The sequence below is a fragment of the Salmo trutta genome, chromosome 36 (assembly GCF_901001165.1).
Source record: "Salmo trutta chromosome 36, fSalTru1.1, whole genome shotgun sequence".
Taxonomy (NCBI): domain Eukaryota; kingdom Metazoa; phylum Chordata; class Actinopteri; order Salmoniformes; family Salmonidae; genus Salmo; species Salmo trutta.
The window spans coordinates 28034181-28057753 of NC_042992.1; the positions used below are offsets into that span (position 1 = coordinate 28034181).

Sequence of the window (23573 nt, forward strand, 5' to 3'; positions counted from 1 at the left end):
TCTTAATGTTTTTCCTCATAATCCTGGATTATCGGACCACCATTTTATTGCGTTTACAATTGCAACAAATAATCTGCTCAGACCCCAACCAAGGAAGATTAAAAGTCGTGCTATAAATTCTCAGACAACCCAAAGATTCCTTGATGCCCTTCCAGACTCCCTCTGCCTACCCAAGGACGTCAGAGGACAAGAATCAGTTAACCACCTAACCGAGGAACTCAATTTAACCTTGCGCAATACCCTAGATGCAGTTGCACCCCTAAAAATTAAAAACATCTGTCATAAGAAACTAGCTCCCTGGTATACAGAAAATACACGAGCTCTGAAGCAAGCTTCCAGAAAATTGGAACGGAAATGGCGCCACACTAAACTGGAAGTCTTCCGACTAGCTTGGAAAGACAGTACCGTGCAGTATCGAAGAGCCCTCACTGCTGCACGATCATCCTATTTTTCCAACTTAATTGAGGAAAATAAGAACAATCCGAAATTTCTTTTTGACACTGTCGCAAAGCTAACTAAAAAGCAGCATTCGCAAATGGAGGATGGCTTTCACTTCAGCAGTAATAAATTTATGAACTTCTTTGAGGAAAAGATCATGATCATTAGAAAGCAAATTACGGACTCCTCTTTAAATCTGGGTATTCCTCCAGGGCTCCATTGTCCTGAGTCTGCACAACTCTGCCAGGACCTAGGATCAAGGGAGATACTAAAGTGTTTTAGTACTATATCTCTTGACATAATGATGAAAATAATCATGGCCTCCAAACCCTCAAGCTGCATACTGGACCCTATTCCAACTAAACTACTGAAAGAGCTGCTTCCTGTGCTTGGCCCTCCTATGTTGAACATAATAAACGGCTCTCTATCCACCGGATGTGTACCAAGCTCACTAAAAGTGGCAGTAATAAAGCCTCTCTTGAAAAAGCCGAATCTTGACCCAGAAATTATAAAAAACTATCGGCCTATATCGAATCTTCCATTCCTCTCAAAAATTTTAGAAAAAGTTGTTGCGCAGCAACTCACTGCCTTCCTGAAGACAAACAATGTATACGAAACGCTTCAGTCTGGTTTTAGACCCCATCATAGCAATGAGACTGCACTTGTGAAAGTGGTAAATGACCTTCTAATGACGTCAGACCGAGGCTCTGCGTCTGTCCTCGTGCTCCTAGATCTTAGTGCTGCTTTTGATACCATCGATCACCACATTCTTTTGGAGAGATTGGAAACCCAAATTGGTCTACATGGACAAGTTCTGGCCTGGTTTAGATCTTATCTGTCGGAAAGATATCAGTTTGTCTCTGTGAATGGTTCATCCTCTGACAAATCAATTGTAAATTTCGGTGTTCCTCAAGGTTCCGTTCTAGGACCACTATTGTTTTCACTATATATTTTACCTCTTGGGGATGTCATTCGAAAACATAATGTTACATTTCACTGCTATGCGGACGACACACAGCTGTACATTTCAATGAAACATGGTGAAGCCCCAAAATTGCCCTCGCTAGAAGCCTGTGTTTCAGACATAAGGAAGTGGATGGCTGCAAATTTTCTACTTTTAAACTCGGACAAAACAGAGATGCTTGTCCTAGGTCCCAAGAAACAAAGAGATCTTCTGTTGAATCTGACAATTAATCTGGATGGTTGTACAGTCGTCTCAAATAAAACTGTGAAGGACCTCGGCGTTACTCTGGACCCTGATCTCTCTTTTGAAGAACATATCAAGACTGCTTCAAGGACAGCTTTTTTCCATCTACGTAACATTGCAAAAATCAGAAACTTTCTGTCCAAAAATGACGCAGAAAAATTAATCCATGCTTTTGTTACTTCTAGGCTCGACTACTGCAATGCTCTACTTTCCGGCTACCCGGATAAAGCACTAAACAAACTTCAGTTAGTGCTAAATACGGCTGCTAGAATCCTGACTAGAACCCAAAAATTTGATCATATTTCTCCAGTGCTAGCCTCCCTACACTGGCTTCCTGTTAAGGCAAGGGCTGATTTCAAGGTTTTACTGTTAACCTACAAAGCATTACATGGGCTTGCTCCTACCTATCTTTCCGATTTGGTCCTGCCGTACATACCTACACGTACGCTACGGTCACAAGACGCAGGCCTCCTAATTGTCCCTAGAATTTCTAAGCAAACGGCTGGAGGTAGGGCTTTCTCCTATAGAGCTCCATTTTTATGGAATGGTCTGCCTACCCATGTGAGAGACGCAGACTCAGTCTCAACCTTTAAGTCTTTACTGAAGACTTATCTCTTCAGTAGGTCCTATGATTAAGTATAGTCTGGCCCAGGAGTGTGAAGGTGAACGGAAAGGCTGGAGCAACGAACCACCCTTGCTGTCTCTGCCTTGTCGGTTCCCCTCTTCCCACTGGGATTCTCTGCCTCTAACCCTTTTACAGGGGCTGAGTCACTGACTTACTGGTGTTCTTCCATGCCGTCCATGGGAGGGGTGCGTCACTTGAGTAGGTTGAGCCACTGACGTGGTCTTCCTGTCTGGGTTGGCGCCCCCCCCCCTTGGGTTGTGCCGTGGCGGAGTTCTTTGTGGGCTATACTCGGCCTTGTCTTCGGACGGTAAGTTGGTGGTTGTAGATATCCCTCTAGTGGTGTGGGGGCTGTGCTTTGGCATAGTGGGTGGGGTTATATCCTGCCTGTTTGGCCCTGTCCGGGGGTATCATCGGATGGGGCCACAGTGTCTTCTGATCCTTCCTGTCTCAGCCTCCAGTATTTATGCTGCAGTAGTTTATGTGTCGGGGGGCTAGGGTCAGTCTGTTACATCTGGAGTATTCTCTTGTCTTATCCGGTGTCCTGTGTGAATGTAAATATGCTCTCTCTAATTCTCTCTTTCTCTCTTTCTTTCTTTCTCTCGGAGGACCTGAGCCCTAGGACCATGCCTCAGGACTACCTGGCATGATGACTCCTTGCTGTCCCCAGTCCACCTGGCCATGCTGCTGCTCCAGTTTCAACTGTTCTGCCTGCGGCTACGGAACCCTGACCTGTTCACCGGACGTGCTTGTTGCACCCTCGACAACTACTATGATTATTATTATTTGACCATGCTGGTCATTTACGAACATTTTAACATCTTGACCATGTTCTGTTATAATATCCACCCGGCACAGCCAGAAGAGGACTGGCCACCCCTCATAGCCTGGTTCCTCTCTAGGTTTCTTCCTAGGTTTTTGGCCTTTCTCAGGAGTTTTTCCTAGGGAGTTTTTCCCAGCCACCGTGCTTCTTTCACATGCATTGCTTGCTGTTTGGGGTTTTAGGCTGGGTTTCTGTACAGCACTTTGAGATTTCAGCTGATGTACGAAGGGCTATATAAATACATTTGATTTGATTTGATTTGATTTGAGTACAGGAGGGGAATAAGTACACACCCCAGTTGCAGAGGGAGGTGTTTAGTCCCAGGGTCCTTGGCTTAGTGATGAACTTCGTGGGCACTATGGTGTTGAACGCTGAGCTGTAGTCAATTAACAGCATTCTCTCATAGGTGTTCCTTTTGTCCAGGTGGGAAGGGGCAGTGTGGAGTGCGATTGAGATTGCGTCATCTGTGGATCTGTTGGGGCGGTATGTGAATTGGAGTGGGTCTAGGGTATCTGGGAGGATGCTGTTGATGTGAGCCATGACCAGCCTTTCAAAGCACTTCATGGCTACCGTCATGAGTGCTACGGGGCGGTAATCATTTAGACAGGTTACCTTCGCTTCCTTGGGCACAGGGACAATGGTGGTCTGCTTGAAACATGTAGGTATTACAGACTCAGTCAGGGAGAGGTTGAAAATGTCAGTTGCCAGTTGGTCCGTGCATGCTTTGAGTACACGTCCTGGTAATCCATCTGGCACCGCGGCTTTGTGGATGTTGACCTGTTTAAAGGTCTTGCTCACATCGGCTACCAAGAGCGTTTTCACACAGTCATCCAGAACAGCTGGTGTTCTCGTGCATGCTTCAGTGTTGCTTGCCTCGACGCGAGCATAAAAGACATTTAGCTCATCTGGTAGGCTCGCGTCACTGGGCAGCTCACACCTGGCTTTCCCTTTCAAGTCCGTAATAGTTTTCAAGCTCCATGACGTGCTCTGTGACATGTTGAACTGGTTTGTGTTTGTCTATCTTGATGACATCCTTGTCTATTCCCAGTCAGCTCAAGAGCATGTTTTAGCTAGCTAGCCACCGGAGGACAACAACACAACAAGATGCAACAATTCAAATTGTTTCTATCGCTGATGTATTTTGTCCACGATAGGAGTGAAACCAAACCCAAACTGGCTTCCCTTGAAACTTTTTTTGGTGCACCAGGACCATTCACAGTTGAGCGCCCCCCCCTTGGGTTGTGCCGTGGTGGACATCTTTGTGGGCTATACTCGGCCTTGTCTTCGGACGGTAAGTTGGTGGTTGTAGATATCCCTCTAGTGGTGTGGGGGCTGTGCTTTGGCAAAGTGGGTGGGGTTATATCCTGCCTGTTTGGCCCTGTCCGGGGGTATCATCGGATGGGGCCACAGTGTCTTCTGATCCCTCCTGTCTCAGCCTCCAGTATTTATGCTGCAGTAGTTTATGTGTCGGGGGGCTAGGGTCAGTCTGTTACATCTGGAGTATTCTCTTGTCTTATCCGGTGTCCTGTGTGAATGTAAATATGCTCTCTCTAATTCTCTCTTTCTCTCTTTCTTTCTTTCTCTCGGAGGACCTGAGCCCTAGGACCATGCCTCAGGACTACCTGGCATGATGACTCCTTGCTGTCCCCAGTCCACCTGGCCATGCTGCTGCTCCAGTTTCAACTGTTCTGCCTGCGGCTACGGAACCCTGACCTGTTCACCGGACGTGCTTGTTGCACCCTCGACAATTACTATGATTATTATTATTTGACCATGCTGGTCATTTACGAACATTTTAAAATCTTGACCATGTTCTGTTATAATATCCACCCGGCACAGCCAGAAGAGGACTGGCCACCCCTCATAGCCTGGTTCCTCTCTAGGTTTCTTCCTAGGTTTTTGGCCTTTCTCAGGAGTTTTTCCTAGGGAGTTTTTCCCAGCCACCGTGCTTCTTTCACATGCATTGCTTGCTGTTTGGGGTTTTAGGCTGGGTTTCTGTACAGCACTTTGAGATTTCAGCTGATGTACGAAGGGCTATATAAATAAATTTGATTTGATTTGATTTGATTTTGATTTGAGCTCACTCAGTTTAGCGCAAGGCTGATTTGCTATTATTTTATACTTTTTTTAATCAAGGGAGGTCAAATGCTCGCTGGCTTCCCATGCATTCAATGCTACGGGCGGCAACAACGTCATACTGTTTATGATCAGAAAGCATCAGATAGAGAGACAGAGGGCCGCTGTTTTGCTCGCTCAGATGCTTTCTTCAGTGAGATACACTCAGCTTCTTACGAATTGAAGGAAAATTATGAAAACACAGAGAGATGAAAGATTAATTATTTTGGGGGGTACATTTTGTGGGGAAGCCTAGCTTCCCTTGGCATCGATGAATACACTCCACTGCCCAAGACCAATGGCCAGGCCACTTGAATCAGGTTTTATTGGGCAGCCGAACCACAGACCACTTAATTGTGACCACTTAGTTGTTAATGAATTGAGGGAGTATAAATCAGAAGGTTATCTGTTATCTTTGAGGGTGGCAGGTAGCCTAGTGGTTAGAGCGTTGGGCCAGCAACCGAAAGGTCGAATCAACAAGGTAAAAATCTGTCATTCTGCCCCTGAACAAGGCAGTTAACCCACTCTTCCTAGGCCGTCATTGTAAATAAGAATTTGTTCTTAACTGACTTGCCTAGTTAAATAAAGGTTAAAAAATGTTTTTAAAAATACATAAAATCTGTAACACATTCGCCTAAAAAGATCTATGTACAGTACATCTGATTGCATCCATTGCTCTACTAAACTCAGCAAAAAAAGAAACATCCCTTTTTCAGGACCCTGTCTTTCAAAGATAATTCATAAAAATCTAAATAACTTCACAGATCTTCATTGTAAAGGGTTTAAACAGTGTTTACCATGCTTGTTTAATGAACCATAAATAATTAATGAATATGCACCTGTGGAACGGTCGTTAAGACACTAACAGCTTACAGACGGTAGCAATTAAGGTCACAGTTATGAAAACTTAGAACACTGAAGAGGCCTTTCTACTGACTCTGAAAAACACCAAAAGAAAGATGCCCAGGGTCCCTGCTCATCTGCGTGAACGTGCCTTAGACATGCTGCAAGGAGGCATGAGGACTGCAGATGTGGCCAGGGCAATAAATTGCAATATCTGTACTGTGAGACGCCTAAGACAGCGCTACAGGGAGACAGGCCGGACAGCTGATCATCCTCGCAGTGGCAGATCACGTGTAACAACACATGCACAGGATCGGTACATCCGAACATCACACCTGTGGGACAGGTACAGGATGGCAACAACTGCCTGAGTTACACCAAGAACGCACAATCCCTCCATCAGTGCTCAGACTGTCCGCAATAGGCTAAGAGAGGCTGGACTGAGGGCTTGTAGGCCTGTTGTAAGGCAGGTCCTCACCAGACATCACCGGCAACAACGTTGCCTATGGGCACAAACCCACCGGCGCTGGACCAGACAGGACTGGCAAAAAGTGGGCTGCAAAAAGTGCTCTTTACTGACAAGTTACGGTTTTGTCTCACCAGGGGTGATGGTCGGATTCGCGTTTATCGTCAAAGGAATGAAAGTTACACAGAGGCCTGTACTCTGGAGCGGGATCAATTTGGAGGTGGAGGGTCCGTCATGGGCTGGGGGGGTGGGTGTCACAGCATCATCGGACTGAGCTTGTTGTCATTGCAGGCAATCTCAACGCTGTGCATTACAGGGAAGACATCCTCCTCCCTCATGTGGTACCCTTCCTGCAGGTTCATCCTGACATGACCCTCCAGCATGACAATGCCACCAGCCATACTACTCATTCTGTGCATGATTTCCTGCAAGACAGGAATGTTAGTGTTCTGCCATGGCCAGTGAAGAGCCCGGATCTCAATCCCATTGAGCACGTCTGGGACCTGTTGGATCGGAGAGTGAGGGCTAGGGCCATTCCCCCCGGAAATGTCCGGGAACTTGCAGGTGCCTTGGTGGAAGAGTGGGGTAACATCTCACAGCAAGAACTGGCAAATCTGGTGCAGTCCACGCGGAAGAGATGCACTGTAGTACTTAATGCAGCTGGTGGCCACACCAGATACTGACTGTTACTTTTGATTTTGACCCCCCCTTTGTTCAGGGACACATTATTACATTTCTGTTAGTCACATGTCTGTGGAACATGTTCAGTTTATGTCTCAGTTGTTGAATCTTGTTATGTTCATACAAATATTTACACATGTTAAGTTTGCTGAAAATAAACGCAGTTGACAGTGAGAGGACGTTTCTTTTTTTGCTGAGTTTACATGACTGCTTTGCAGAGGTGAAAGTAGGGTGGAACAGACTGACATAGGGTACTGTTTAAAAGGAGTGATCTGACATTCTCACCAAAGGTTATAAGAAAGTGGCCAGATTTGCAACAGGAAAGAGCTTGTGTGAAACAATAGAAGGCCATGACAAAAGCAACTCCACACTACGGAATTTGTTTTATTTCATTTCAGCTTTATTAAACCAGAATGTTTCACTGATGTTAGAATACCTCTTTCCGAAGGGAGGCATATTTGATCCATTCAAAACAACTTTAGCGCTTAAAAACATAAATATAAATAAATACCCACCACCATAGTAAATACATGTAGGCCTTGTCATCCTGACCTGAAAAACTGTGTCTTTAGCCTTAATTTAATATTTCTTAATATGTCACATAGTGGTTTGCAATGTGATATCGAATCTCTATTGGAATCCAAATTGCAGGAAGATATCCAGCACTTCTACATTACCCACATATAGCATTTAAAATACCTGTCATTGTAGGGACGAAAATACAGTATTTGGAGACCACCTACAAAGTGTAAACTGTAACAACTATGTCACTAACGGTGCTATAAATCCAACCATTTACAGATTGGATTAGTTTAGAAAAATGTATGTTTCTTATTTTTGTGTAGCATAAAATCAATAACAAACAATTTCAAAAATCAACTTGCAACAGAGCATGCTGGGAACTATGTCAATGAGGCCCCTCCCATATCTGTGGATAACGCCATAGATTTAACTCCCTGTCTCTGGTTACTCTTAATGGAGTTAAAAATACTCTGTCCCAATCAACTCGAGTTATGAACACTAACTCAAGGGTCTCGAGGGTTAAGATAACTCCCAGAAGTGTCAATTTAACCCACATTTCTTTAACACTGTGATTTCAACTATCCATGATTTACTGTGTAGTTGGGATGATCTGAGGTTATAAGAACCATGGCTGGTCTGGGTCAAGGAACAGAGGTACAGTGGTACGTTTACTAGTTATAGCCTTATAAAATACAATAAGAAATTATGTGTGAGGAGCATCCAGTGACAAATCTCAAAACTCCATAATACAAGGTGTTCAAAAGGTGCTGTGTCAACTGATGCATGCATGTAGATTATATCACCAAAATCAATGTGGCAGACACTAGTCTTTTCTGTTGTTGTTGGCCAGGCCTACTGTAAGTCAAAAACATTGCCTTAAAAATAAGATATAGGCTATGCAGAGCCATGGTCGGATCAACTTGGGTATATCAGCTGTAGTTACATAGACCAGAGACCCGTGACAGTCAAACAGGACCCAACCTGGAGGGACGCATTTTATTTTACCCATTTGGATCCCGGTTCGGGTCAGTATTCAGGTTCTGAGGGACCAGTGAAGACCTCTACTGCATACTGTTTGTACACAGGATGAATGACTGTGTGAGCTTTGGTGGTAACACTATTTGAAGGTTGTATACATAAGGAATTCACAACACCTTCATGACGAGGCATGACACCTTTGAGTGTTGCAGTATCATTCATAACACATTTATTTATTTATTTTTATTTTTTATTATTTTACCCCCAATTTCGTGGTATCCAATTGGTAATAGTTAATGTCTTGTCTCATCGCTGCAACTCCCGTACGGACTCAGGAGAGGCGAAGGTTGAGAGCCACGCGGCCTCCGAAACACAACCCAACCAAGCCGCACTGCTTCTTGACACAACGCACATCCAGCCGCACCAATGTGTCGGAGGAAACACTACACCTAGCGACCTGGTCAGCATGCACTGCGCCCGGCCCGCCACAGGAGTCGCTAGTGCGCAATGAGACAAGGGTATCCCTGCCAGCCAAACCCTCCCTAACCCGGACGACGCTGGGCCAATTGTGCGTTGCCCATGAGCCTCCCGGTCGTGGCCAGCTGCGGCAGAGCCTGGGCTCGAACCCAGAATCTCTGGTGACACAACTAGCAATGCGATGCAGTGCCTTAGACCACTGCGCTCCCGGGAGGCCCCTCATAACATATTTATCAGTGGAGAGCAGTTTATAAAATAAAAGTCTTAGGGAATATTTTCTACAAAAAAAACACAGTCTCCAACCCCCTGACACACAACAGGCTGGGGTCTCAGAGCACTACCCCTGTTGTAGTTAGGGGTTAAATGCTTTTCTCAAGGCCAAAATCAATCAAATGTATTTATAAAGTCCTTCTTACATCAGCTGATGTCACAAAGTGCTGTACAGAAACCCAGCCTAAAACCCCAAACAGCAAGCAATGCAGGTGTAGAAGCACGGTGGCTAGGAAAAACTCCCTAGAAAGGCCAAAACCTAGGAAGAAACCTAGAGAGGAACCAGGCTATGAGGGGTGGCCAGTCCTCATCTGGCTGTGCCGGGTGGAGATTATAACAGAACATGACCAAGATGTTCAAATGGTCATAGATGACCAGCAGGGTCAAATAATAATAATCACAGTGGTTGTCGAGGGTGCAACAGGTCAGCACCTCAGGAGTAAATGTCAGTTGGATTTTCGTAGCCAATCATTCAGAGTATCAGTACTGCACAATGGCAGTACTGGATGGCTGGCACCAGACCTGGATTCAAAGAGTAATTTAAATCTTTCAAGTATTTGAAAGAAAACAGTAACTATTTGAATGCAGGTCTTGACGGCTCCTTAAGCAGTAAGACCGAGAATCAGACTGCCGATAATTATTATCAGAGTAGGAGGCCATTCCTTCTCCTGCTAGAACAAAATATGTACCTGCTGCGTACTGACGTGGTACAGACGAACCTGCTGTTTCTACATCACAATGCTCGACAGTGGCCCACAACTTGACATTGAGCCAATCATAGAGCACGAACCTCCACATGGGGGAGCCAACAGGTGTGAGAAGAAGAAAGAAATAGGGCAATTTTTTCTGGTCTAATCCACACCCTTTTCATCAGAATTGTTCTAACTAAAACAATAATGCTGCATAATAGGGCCCTACGTCTTTTTTTCTAGAGTAATTCTTTACATATTTTACATCTAGCTAAGGAGTTTTGTGCTTGAAGGATTTTTTTTGAATAGGTTTGATTATGTGCCCTAGCTTCTTAGTTAGCTAGCTGGCTAGTTGGCTAACATTAGCCTGTTAACTGAGCAAGGCAGTCACACACACTCCAGATGAAACGAATGGGGTAGTAAGTGCAGCACAATGCACACAACACTAAATGCTTTACCAAGCTAGCTACATGGCCACTGTAGGAACTAACATTATAATTCAATCAAAATGGACTGGTTTCCATGAAGCAGATGCCAGTAGCTGGCTGCCGAGTGTCAATGCAGTGTCTTTACTTTACCTAGCTAGCACAACAGCTAGCTAGCAAATCATGCTAACTATTTAGCTAATGTAACCCCACTACTGTGCCTCTACTGTAACTGAGCATTGTAGGATGTAAAACAGAGGTGACCACATACAGTTGAAGTCGGAAGTTTACATACACTTAGGTTGGAGTCATTAAAACTCGTTTTTCAACCACTCCACACATTTATTGTTAACAAAGTATAGTTTTGGCAAGTCAGTTAGGACATCTACTTTGTGCATGACACAAATACATTTTCCAACAATTGTTTACAGACAGATTATTTCACTGTATCACAATTCCAGTGGGTCAGAAGTTTCCATACACTAAATTGGCTGTGCCTTTAAACAGCTTGGAAAATTCCAGAAAATGATGTCATGGCTTTAGGAGCTTCTGATAGGCTAATTGACATCATTTGAGTCAATTGGAGGTGTAGCTGTGGATGTATTTCAAGGCCTACCTTCAAACTCAGTGCCTCTTTGCTTGCCATCATGGGAAAATCAAAAGAAATCAGCCAAGACCTTAGAAAAGAAATTGTAGACCTCCACAAGTTTGGTTCATCCTTGGGAGCAATTTCCAAACACCTGAAGGTTCTTTGTTCATCTGTACAAACAATAGTACACAAGTATAAACACCATGGGACCACTGAGCTGTCATACCGCTCAGGAAAGTGACACGTTCTGTCTCCTAGAGATGAACGTACTTTGGTGTGAAAAGTGCAAATCAATCCCAGAACAGTAGCAAGGACCTTGTGAAGATGCTGGATGAAACAGGTACTAAAGTATCTATATCCACAGTAAAACGAGTCCTATATCGACATAATCTGAAAGGCCGCTCAGCAAGGAAGAAGCCACTGCTCCAAAACCACCATAAAAAAGCCAGATTACGGTTTGCAACTGCACATGGGGACAAAGATCATACTTTTTGGAGAAATGTCCTCTGGTCTGATAAAACAAAAATAGAACTGTTTTGCCATAATGACCATCGTTATGTTTGGAGGGAAAGGGGGAGGCTTGCAAGCCGAAGAACACTATCCCAACTGTGAAGCACGGGGATGGCAGCATCATGTTGTGGGGGTGCTTTGCTGCAGGAGGGACTGGTGCACTTCACAAAATAGATGGCATCATGACGGAGGGAAATTATGTGGATATATTGAAGCAACAGCTCAAGACATCAGTCAGGAAGTTAAAGCTTGGTCGCAAATGGGTCTTCCAAAAGGACAATGACACACAGCATACTTCCAAAGTTGTGGCAAAATGGCTTAAGGACAATAAAGTCAAGGTATTAGAGTGGCCATCTCAAAGCCCTGACCTCAATCCTATAGAACATTTTTGGGCAGAACTGAAAAAGGATGTGCGAACAAGGAGGCCTACAAACCTGACTCAGTTACACCAGCTCTGTCAGGAGGAATGGGCCAGAATTCACCCAACCTAAGCTTGTGGAAGGCTACCAGAAACGTTTGACCCAAGTTAAACAATTTAAAGGCAATGCTACCAAATATTAATTGAGTGTATGTAAACTTCTGACCCACTGGGAATATGATGAAATAAATAAAAGTTTAAATAAAGTATTCCCTCTACTATTATTCTGACATTTCACATTCTTAAAAAAAGTGGTGATCCTAACTGACCTAAAACAGGGAATTTTTACTAGGATTAAATGTCAGGAATTTTGAAAAACTGAGTTTAAATGTATTTGGCTAAGGTGTATGTAAACTTCCGACTTCATCTGTTTACTAAAAAATAACCAAATTAAGGAAATTGGAATACATGATCTTATTTGGACAGTACAAATAACCTTTGGGCTTAATTCAGTACAGTGAGGGAAAAAAGTATTTAATCCCCTGCTGATTTTGTACGTTTGCCCACTTACAAAGAAATGATCAGTCTATAATTTTAATGGTAGGTTTATTTGAACAGTGAGAGACAGAATAACAACAAAAAATCCAGAAAAGCGCATGTCAAAAATTTTATAAATTAATTTGCATTTTAATGAGGGAAATATGTATTTGACCCCTCTGAAAAACATGACCTTCTTGGCAATCACAGAGGTCAGACATTTCTTGTAGTTTACCACCAGGTTTGCACACATCTCAGGAGGGATTTTGTCCCACTCCTCTTTGCAGATCTTCTCCAAGTCATTAAGGTTTTGAGGCGGACGTTTGGCAACTCGAACCATCAGCTCCCTCCACAGATTTTCTATGGGATTAAGGTCTGGAGACTGGCAAGGCCACTCCAGGACCTTAATGTCCTTCTTCTTGAGCCACTCCTTTGTTGCCTTGTCCGTGTGTTTTGGGTCATTGTCATGCTGGAATACCCATCCACGACCCATTTTCAATGCCCTGGCTGAGGGAAGGAGGTTCTCACCCAAGATTTGACGGTACATGGCCCCGTCCATCGTCCCTTTGATGTGGTGAAGTTGTCCTGTCCCCTTAGCAGAAAAACACCCCCAAAGCATAATGTTTCCACCTCCATGTTTGATGGTGGTGATGGTGTTCTTGCGGTCATAGGCAGCATTCCTCCTCCTCCAAACACGGCGAGTTGAGTTGATGCCAAAGAGCTCCATTTTGGTCTCATCTGACCACAACACTTTCACCCAGTTGTCCTCTGAATCATTCAGATGTTCATTGGCAAACTTCAGACAGGCATGTATATGTGCTTTCTTGAGCAGGGGGACCTTGTGGGCGCTGCAGGATTTCAGTCCTTCACGGCGTAGTGTGTTACCAATTGTTTTCTTGGTGACTATGGTCCCAGCTGCCTTGAAATCATTGACAAGATCCTCCCGTGTAGTTCTGGGCTGATTCCTCACCGTTCTCATGATCATTGCAACTCCACGAGGTGAGATCTTGCATAGAGCCCCAGGCCGTGGGAGATTGACAGTTATTTTGTGTTTCTTCCATTTGCGAATAATCGCACCAACTGTTGTCACCTTCTCACCAAGCTGCTTGGCGATGGTCTTGTAGCCCATTCCAGCCTTGTGTAGGTCTACAATCTTGTCCCTGACATCCTTGGAGAGCTCTTTGGTCTTGGCCATGGTGGAGAGTTTGGAATCTGATTGATTGATTGCTTCTGTGGACAGGTGTCTTTTATACAGGTAACAAACTGAGATTAGGAGCACTCCCTTTAAGTGTGTGCTCCTAATCTTAGCTCGTTACCTGTATAAAAGACACCTGGGAGCCAGAAATCTTTCTGATTGAGAGGGGGTCAAATACTTATTTCCCTCATTAAAATGCAAATCAATTTATAACATTTTTGACATGGTTTTTTCTGGATTTTTTTGTTGTTATTCTGTCTCTCACTGTTCAAATAAACCTACCATTAAAATTATAGACTGATCATTTCTTTGTCAGTGGGCAAACGTACAAAATCAGCAGGGGATCAAATACTTTTTCCCCCTCACTGTATATACAGAAATAAAACTATTTAGAATGGAATCAAATGCAAGGCATATAACTCTTAATAAACCCAAATGGTATATTGTAAAACACTACAATTTAGAAACAAAAGCAATCAGTATGGGATCATGCAAGAGAAAAGGCTTCAATCATTAACAGAACCAATCAGTATGGTATCATGCAGAAGAACTAGAATTTATAAAGTCATAGTAAACTCAGTAATTCACCATCAGAAAAAACAATCATTCAATGAAGTAAAACCGGTTGCAAACTTGAAAAACCTGGGGTACCCCTTATTACTATTGAGAGCTCTGAAATGTAAAAAGTATCTTACTACATTGCAGGCCTGGGCTTCGTTCCTTAATGGGACTAGATGAACAAGAACAAGAGTGGTCCTTGCTCTTCTCTGTGTCTGTGTGTGGGTGTGTGTGAGTTCTGGGAGTGGGAGTAACACATGCATGCGATAGCGGTCCATATTCAGTGCAGGGGTGGGAAACAGAAGGCTAGCTTTGCTAGTTAGCCAGATGACATTTCATCACAAGACCTAAACTACTCTGACACACAGTACTCACGATACAACTGTCTCACTAGCTACTCTGACTAGGGCTGTTGCGATGACCGTATTACCGCCACACTGGCAGTCACGAGTCATGAAGGCAGTCAAATTCCACGTGACTGTTTAGTCATGGTAATTAGGCTTCTCCAAGCTCTGATGCTGCTGCTGGTTGTTAGTAGGCTACCAAACTTGCTAACTGCCTGGTACTCAGCATTCTATTGTCCCTGTAATCACTCTGACATCAATGCAAATGTGTTTGAAAATCGAATCAAACACTTCATGAGAGACCATGAGCTCATGTTGTGCAACATTTCTATAGGCTATGCAATTGCGCAAGAAAACAGTGATGGCCTCTCTTAAAAAGAGGAGGATCCCATCAGCGTTCTATAGGCATGGCATACTATATGTATTTCTCAACTTTTCTAATATTAAGCACATTGTTATATTTACAACAGGAGTATAGCCTACCTGGCTGGCATGAAAATTAACCACCGGAAAACCATCCTCCATTCACTATTTAAATGCATAGATGACATGTATTTTTTTCCCCCGCTGCCCCTGTTTCGATACAGGTGCATGATAATGGTCCATTCTAAATCAAAACAAATTTCACACATATATTATTTAGTATATGTAAAAACAAGATGATATATTATGACTTGTAAATGATGCCTTTTTTTGCGCCTTTTTTAAAATTATAGTTGTACACCTCATGTAGCCTAGCCCATAGGCCTATACAGTGCATTCGGAAGTTTTCCACATTTTGTTACGTTACAGCCTCATCTAAAATGTATGAAATAGTTTTTTTCCCTCATCAAATCTACACACAATACACCATGATGACCAAGCAAAAACAGGTTTCTAGAAAATTTTGCAAACGTATTAAAAATAAAACATGGAAATATCACATTTTCATAAGTATTCAGACCCTTTTCTCAGTACTTTGTTGAAGCACCTTTGGCAGCGATTACAGACTTGAGTCTTATTGGATATGACGCTACAAGCTTGGCACACCTGTATTTGGGGAGTTTCTCCCATTCTTCTCTGCAGATCGTCTCAAGCTCTGTCAGTTTGGATGAAGAGTGCCGCTGCACAGCCATTTTCAGGTCTCTCCAGAGATGTTTGATCGGGTTCAAGTCTGGGCTCTAGCTGGGCCACTCAAGGACATTCAGAGACTTGTCCCATACCCAGTCCTGCGTTGTCTTGGATGTGTGCTTAGGGTTGTTGTCCTGTTGGAAGGTGAACCTTTGCCCCAGACTGAGGTCCTGAGCACTCTGGAATAAGTTTTCATCAATGATCTCTCTGTACTTTGCTCCGTTAATCTATCCCTTGATCCTGACTAGTCTCCCACTCCTTGCCGCTAAAAAATATCCCTGCAGCTTGATGCTGCCAACACCATGCTTCACCGTAGGGATGGTGCCAGGTTTCCTCCAGATGTGATGCTTGGCATTCAGGCCAAAGAGTTCAATCTTGGTTTCATCAGACCAGAGAATCTTGTTTCTCATGGTCTGAGAGTCTTTATGGGCCTTTTGGCAAACTCCAAGCGGGCTGTCGTGTCTTTTACTGAAAAGTGGCTTCCACCTGGCCACTCTACCATAAAGGCCTGATCGGCGGAGTGCTGCAGAGATGGTTGTCCTTCTGGAGTGATCTCCCATCTCCACAGAGGAACTCTGTAGCTCTGTGCGAGTGACCATTGGGTTCTTGGTCACCTCCCTGACCCAGGCCCTTCTCCCCGATTGCTCAGTTTGGCCGGATGGACAGCTCTAGGAAGAGTCTTTGTGTTTCCAAACTTCTTCCATTTAAGAATGATGGAGGCCACTGTGTTCTTGGGGCTCTTCAATGCTGCAGAAATGTTTTGGTACACTTCCCCAGATCTGTGCCTTGACACAATCGTGTCTCTGGGTTCTACGGGCAATTCCTTCGAATTGAGTAAAACGTTTTTTTTGATGCTAGTGGTTGTATTAATTTGGGATCTATTGCATCCCACAACTGTCCCAGACAATGTTTGGAATTTTCATTTCTCACACAGAATAGAATAGGTCAACTACTATAGGGGATAGTAGATTGATATAGGCTAGTGGTTTTGCTGTTCGTTAGACTTACTCATCTTGTGAGCTGACGAAAAGTAAATGTGGACAGTTCTTCCAATATCTTCAATATGCACCTCGTAAATTGATAAGGACGCGCGCAGTTGCGTCCTGATGTGTCTGTCTTCACTTGTATCCTGTGAGAAAGACCAGATCACATGATAGAGAGTTAGGAGCGCGCGGCACTCAGGGAGAAGGGCACAATGCAGCACTCCGGGGCAAGGGCATGGATTTTTTTAGGGTGCATTATGGCCACAAAGGGGATGCCGCCATGAAATTTGAGGCATTATCAAGTGCTTGTCAAATTGTGAATGGGAAACTAATGAAGTGTGTACAGTCTGCGCAAAAAAAACAAAGCAGAGCTCATGCCTTTCCAGCAATTTTTTCCAATCATCATTAGAATCGCATCAATGTATTAAAAATCTAAAGACATAGCCCAACATTTTTCGATCAACTAAGTTACATTAATAACTCTAAATTAAGCATATAGGAGTACCTATTTCTTTATTGGCCGCTGAACACAGAATAGCAGCATGTGCGCATAAATATTAATATTTTATTCAGCTTTGTTCAATTGTATTCTTCATACTATAAAATAATATAAAAAATGCCACGGAATTCCAAAGCAAATCTTGTCTGCTAAATGAACTAGTGTAGCCCACAACCAGTTGGCATAGCCAGATCAGGACCTAACATAAGGACAACTCGGAGTGATGAATCTGGGTTTGGCAGATTCCAGGAAAACGCTACTTGCCCCAATGCGTAGTGCCAACTGAAAAGTTTGGTGGAAGAGGAATAATGGTCTGGCGCTGTTTTTCGTGGTTTGGGCTCGGCCTCTGAGTTCCAGTGAAGGGAAATCTTAATTTTTTATTTTATTTTATTTCACCTTTATTTAACCAGGTAGGCTAGTTGAGAACAAGTTCTCATTTACAACAGTGACCTGGCCAAGATAAAGCAAAGCAGTTCGACACACAACAACACAGAGTTACACATGGACTAAACAAACATACAGTCAATAATACAGTAGAAAAAGTCTACATAATGCTACAGCATATAATGAAATTCAGGTAGCCTAGTGGTTAGAGTGCTTGGCCAATACCTGAAAGGTTGCTAGTTCAAATCCCTGAGCTGACAATGTAAAAATCTGTTGTTCTGCACCTGAACAAGGCTGTTCCTAGGCTGTCATTGTAAATAAGCATTTGTTCTTAACTGACTTCCATAGTTAAATAAAACATTCTAGATGATTCTGTGCTTCCAATTTTGTGGAAACAGTTTGGGGAAGGCTGTTTCAGCATGACAATGCCCCTGTGCACAAAGTGAGGTCCATACAGAAATGTTTTTTTAAGATTGGTGTGGAAGACCTTGACTGGCCTGCACAGAGCCCCGACATCAACCCCATCAAACTACTTTGGATGAATTGGAAAGCCGACTGCGAGCCAGGCCTAATCGCCAAACATCAGTGCCAGATCTCACTAATGCTATTGCGGCTGAATGGTAGCAAGGCACGCAGCAATGTTCCAACATCTAGTGAAAAGCCTTTCCAGAAGAATGGAGGCTGTTATAGCAGCAAAGGGGGGACCAACTCCATATTAATGTCCATGATTTTGGAATGAGATGTTCGATGAGCAGGTGTCCATATACTTTTGGTCATGTAGTGTATTCCCAGATTTTCATTAAACAGACACATGTGGTCTCTCATTGCTGCATCACCAAATTTTATGCAAGACAAAAGAGTAAGCTAGGTGCGCTTCAATTAGCTCGTTTAGTGCAGTGGGAGCAGGGGTGTAGTGCAGTGGAGGCTCCTCAGAGGAAGGGGAGGACCATCCTCCTCAGTAATTAACTTTTTAAATGTTTTACAATTTAAAAAAATATATATCATTTTTAGAAAAAACTATACTAAATATATTCACGTCACCGAATAATTGATCAACAACAGACTGTTTTGCAATGAATGTCTACAGTAGCCTCAACAGCACTCTGTAGGGTAGCACCATGGTGTAGCCGGAGGACAGCAAGCTTCCTTCTACCTCTGTGTACATTGACTTCAATACAAAACCTAGGAGGCTCAAGTTCTCACACCCTTCCAAAGACTTACACAGTAATTATGACAACTTCCATAGGACGTCCTCCAACCTATCAGTGCTCTTGCAGCATGAACTAACATGTTGTCCACCAAATCAAAGGATCAGAGAATGAATCTAGTACTGAACCCATAAGCTACGGCTAGTCAGCACTGCAGTGCATAAAATGTGGTGAGAAGTTGACTCAAAGAGAGAGAACGACAATAGTTGAACAGTTTTGAACAAATTATTTTATTCAAAAATGAAAGAGAAGCCAGAGAGATAGCTATATTTCATCATTTTTTTCACTCAGACTTTCACTTACTTAGCTAGCAAATGCGGCTAGCGAGCTAGTTTAGTCTACTCAAACACCCGGCTCAAACAGAGGGATATTATGTTAGCTAGCTGGCTACCTATCCAACACAACACTGGAACTCTTCAATTTCAAAGTACATTTTTCTCTCAACCTGTGTGCACCTATGTTGTAAACTTTAATTCATTTGTAGCAACCTCATGATGGTTATAGGGAAAATTTGAGTATCATGTAGTAGCCTAAACCTATTGATGTTACATTGAACAGGGTGAATGGAATGTGAATGACAGTCATCCAATATGTTGTAATAGAAATAAGGCCATGCTCAAATTAAACGACACTGACTTCCACTGTTGTGCTGCTGGAGAGCACCGGAGTGTCTCTACGCCACTTCTAACAATGGTGCTCGTTTAGTAAAGTTAGATCAAAGCGGAATCAATGTCTTGGAATATCACATCAGTATTCTACATAACATAAACAAATATAATACAATAGTATAACTTTACTGTTACATCAAAAACAACACCTAATTTCTCATGAGATTTTAGGATGGTTAACTGAATAGTCACTTTTTTTCGCATGCGGCCAAAACAACTGAGCGCCACACTAGGCATTATGTGCTTGTATTTGAACAAAATACAGGAAGGCTGTAGGCTAAGCTATAGTTTAACACCATCTGCTCTAATTTGTTTATGAAACATTAAGTCAAGACGATGTTAATGCATATTCCCATGAAACTGATTGAGATCAAATGACTGGCATGCAGATGAAGTTAGTTTGGACGTTTCACCGGTAAAATGTGATAATAATTATTGTTCACAATTGACAGGGATGATGGCCTATTTTGAAATGAGGTCTGCCTAACTTTATGTTTGAGGGTATTAAAAATAGACAATGTTATTGAAACAATATGTGTGGGCATAGGCAGAGGTTGCAATTGGAAGATGCATTTTATACATATTCTATAATGAGATGGGTATTTTAAATGTGGTCACCCTACATGGGGACCCGTGTCTAAAACCAGTAACCTTCCGCCTCACACCTCAGATTCCCTCAGTCAGCCCTGGGTTTCAACTGACAATCTTATATTTACTCCAGTCTAGTGTATGCATGAAACTGTTTCTTTGTGTGTGCATGATCCTGTATCAGTAAAGGGGTGGGTGTGTTGGGGTGTGTGCCAGGGAAGTGATGATGCATTTCCTAAGGGCTATTACATTCCTTTCAGTCTATCTATGAATCGAGGACAGGTTACTATTTTCTGCATCTCACAGGACCAAAACTACATTCCCTTTTCTCTCTAGCTAAAATGGAACACACTGGGTTTGTTTCACAGGGTGAGTAACTCATTAAGAGTAATTCAGAGTCCACAGACGCAGGGACGTTTGAGACCACACAGCCCGACTGCGCACCTCCCCAATATTACCAACCAACGCGGCTCCATTTACGCCTCTATTCATTTGAATGTGTGGAGAAATTGCTTGAGCAGCGACGAAAATTCGAAAAGTACGAAAGCTAACGGTCCAATATTCTAGAACTCTGCTGTGCTTAAGCATACACATTTTGTACTCTGATAGGGTTTTACAAGTAGGCCTAATGGATTTTGGTAAATGGACGATTACAAATACATTTGTAAAGGCCCAGTCAAGTTAAAAAACAATGCTACAACCTTAATCATTGTGTTGTACAACGAATTTAGGAATTATTGTTTTATTGCAAATGTGTCTTAGAAAAAAACATCTCTGACCATTCTTTTTTAAGTATAAGGAAACAAATTCTGTAAGTAGTTTTGTCATTTGAGTGAAGTATCCCTCTAGGACAGTGGTATTCAAAGTCGTGGTTGCGACCCCTACTGGGCTTTCGGGGAACTGCAGTAGGCTTGCCAACCCCACCCCAAAACAAAAATTGCAAATAAAAATACAATTTTATTGAGTAAATGTATTTATGTTGATAAGAAATTAAAATGCCATGAATTGAAGGTTATTTGTTGATGTAAAAATATACATTTAATGACTTTAAGGTTGTGTCATTAGATCTGGGTTGGGGTCATGAGAAATTCTTGTGAAAAAATGGGTCGAGAAAAATTCAGGCAAAAAAAAAATGGGGTCCCAGTTGAAAAAGTTTGTATACCACTGCTTTAGGACATCCTTATAATAAGTACCCTTCAAATAAAGTGTTAACCAAAATCTAAATATCACACCTAATGAACTGTCCTAACAGTTTCATAACATAATTCAACACCCTAATCTAAAACTAGGAGTGGTTTTAGTCCTAAAAACAATTGTATCAGGATTCCTAACATCTTTTCTGATACACTAATGAGACACTTTAAGGGTCAAAGTGAACTTCTCAAAGCTAAGCAAACTTGCAAGGAAGTACCTGTGCATTACAGCAACAAACTCAATGATTGGGTTACAGCACATACAGTAATGTTGATGTCTCCAGTCATCTATAAAATCCATATAATGTCAAAATATTTTGGGGCAAACATGTTTGACAATTCGGTTGATGAGCTGAGATCATTATATATTCAAATGAATGTCTCCAGAATGACAAAACATGAAAGAAAAGCTGAGTGAAGTTGCATGTTTGCTCTTTCAAGTGTTAAGGAACCAAGCTATTATTTGTCAGTTTACAAATAACAAATGTTCTCCATTCTCAATCAAGTTAAATTGGTAAATGTTTATTCTGGGGTTTTTTTTGTGGAGGGGAGTACTCAGACTAAGATTGATATGGACTTTAAGATGATTAATGGTATATTTCATGAACTAAACAAATTAGTTCTTACTGATCAAGGCCTTTTGATTTCCTTAATGTGCTATGAATGAAAGTTATGTTAATTATGCCTAGGGTGATTAAGCAATTAGTCCAGTGACAATAAGATCTCAATATATTTACAACAGGAAATTAATACAAAGCAGATACACAGTTCCGATTAACAGTCCAACATTGTGACTACTAAATTCCAAAGCTATAACACAAACCTGTATCAGCTTGATCCTATGTATATCCATATTTAAGAAATATGAAATGATTTCATTTGTTTGGGCTATGCAAAACACGAACTTAAATGACCCTCAGTTTATCGGTGTAATACTATGACCCCGTGCTCCAAATATTCTCACCTCAATTCCACGACTTTTCACCGTTGGGCTATTTTGAAATCTAAAAATACACTATGTGTGCAGTGCAGTGGCTGGCGTAGGCTTTAGTAAAATACTCTGAGGCCAACAGCTCCCCCATACAAATGAGAAGTGCACTGTCGAAAGGGTCAGGTTGTGCATTGACAAAAAAACACATTTCGAATCAATAATTGAATAATGACCGACTTATACACACTATTAGAACATCAAGTACATTTAATGCTGTATAATCATCTCAGAGTATTTCAGGACCAACTAGTCACACACTCAGTGTTTCCATCAACTGAAATAGTTAAGAAGACATATCATTTAAAAAAAAAAGAAATACTGTAACAATTCAGCTACAGTGCATAAACGCACAACATTTGGCCACCACTATCAACAGCAAATCAAATAGTCCAGTTGACCCAGCAACACGATGATTTTATACCTTACAAAATGATACAGCGCTAAACAATCTCGCAACCTGCACTGTACCACTTACTCATTCTCTGTGGGTGATGAGGCAACGAGAGGGAGCGTGATTGTAAGAGCTGTTAAATATCTGGGTATCTTACCTTGCGAAGAGACATAGGACATTGTCCAAAGACATCGGAGTCACCGAGAGCAAGCTCTCAGCACTTTCAATCTCGTCAGTATAGAAATTCCATTAATTAGACAGCTACATAATGATCGCACAAAGCCTAGGTACCGTTAACTGACAAAATACAACAGCAATGTATAAAAATGACTCAGTCCATCTCCTTTGGAAACCATTTCCGACGATTGAGTAAAGGACATAAACATCAATGCATGTAAATTGTAGTCTACATAGAAATAGGATATGTCACACGAGCCGAAGTGAGTGGGAGAGAGAAGCAAGAAGAGGTGGAGCGTTTCAGCGGTTGCGTGTGCAATGCATTAGGCTACCAAGTGCACGTTATATGTTATCTTAATCGTTCTCAGAACAAAGTCTATGCCCATTTAATTTAATCCCATTGAATTAAACTATTTTCCGCGTTCTCGTAGAAGCACGCTCATACGCTTGGCACACACACGCACTTTCAAAATAGTGCCCGGGAGCTTGGCGGGTAGTGTGAATGTGTAATACTATTGACTATTATAATTTCACGTCTCTTTTCTCTCAGTTCCTATTAAAGCGGTAATCAGCGGTTACAATAACAGTAGCAAAGCGGACTCCCTGCCCGTTTCGGTAAAAAGCTGAGGGACAGGGCTGGAGAAATACATGCTATCAAAAGTATAGTTTAAAACATGTTTTGAGTCTATATAGTGTTTGTTTATATTTACTTTGTTTACAAACATTTGAGTAAA

The 23573-nt window shown here is 42.3% G+C and overlaps 1 protein-coding gene across 3 annotated transcripts in view; it reads right to left on the minus strand.

Annotated features, from left to right (window-relative positions):
- The window catches only part of LOC115175774 (ras/Rap GTPase-activating protein SynGAP), a 110963-nt gene extending 87793 nt beyond the window's left edge, over positions 1 to 23170 (minus strand). The window contains exon 1 of one of the 3 annotated variants that reach the window (XM_029735259.1): positions 22820 to 23170. In XM_029735259.1, the coding sequence (XP_029591119.1) occupies positions 22820 to 22841 (22 nt within the window). In that variant the 5' untranslated portion in view covers positions 22842 to 23170. The remainder of the gene's footprint in view (positions 1 to 22819) is intronic. The other 2 variants (XM_029735261.1, XM_029735263.1) reach the window with 2 other exon arrangements.
- Positions 23171 to 23573: the final 403 nt, after the last annotated feature.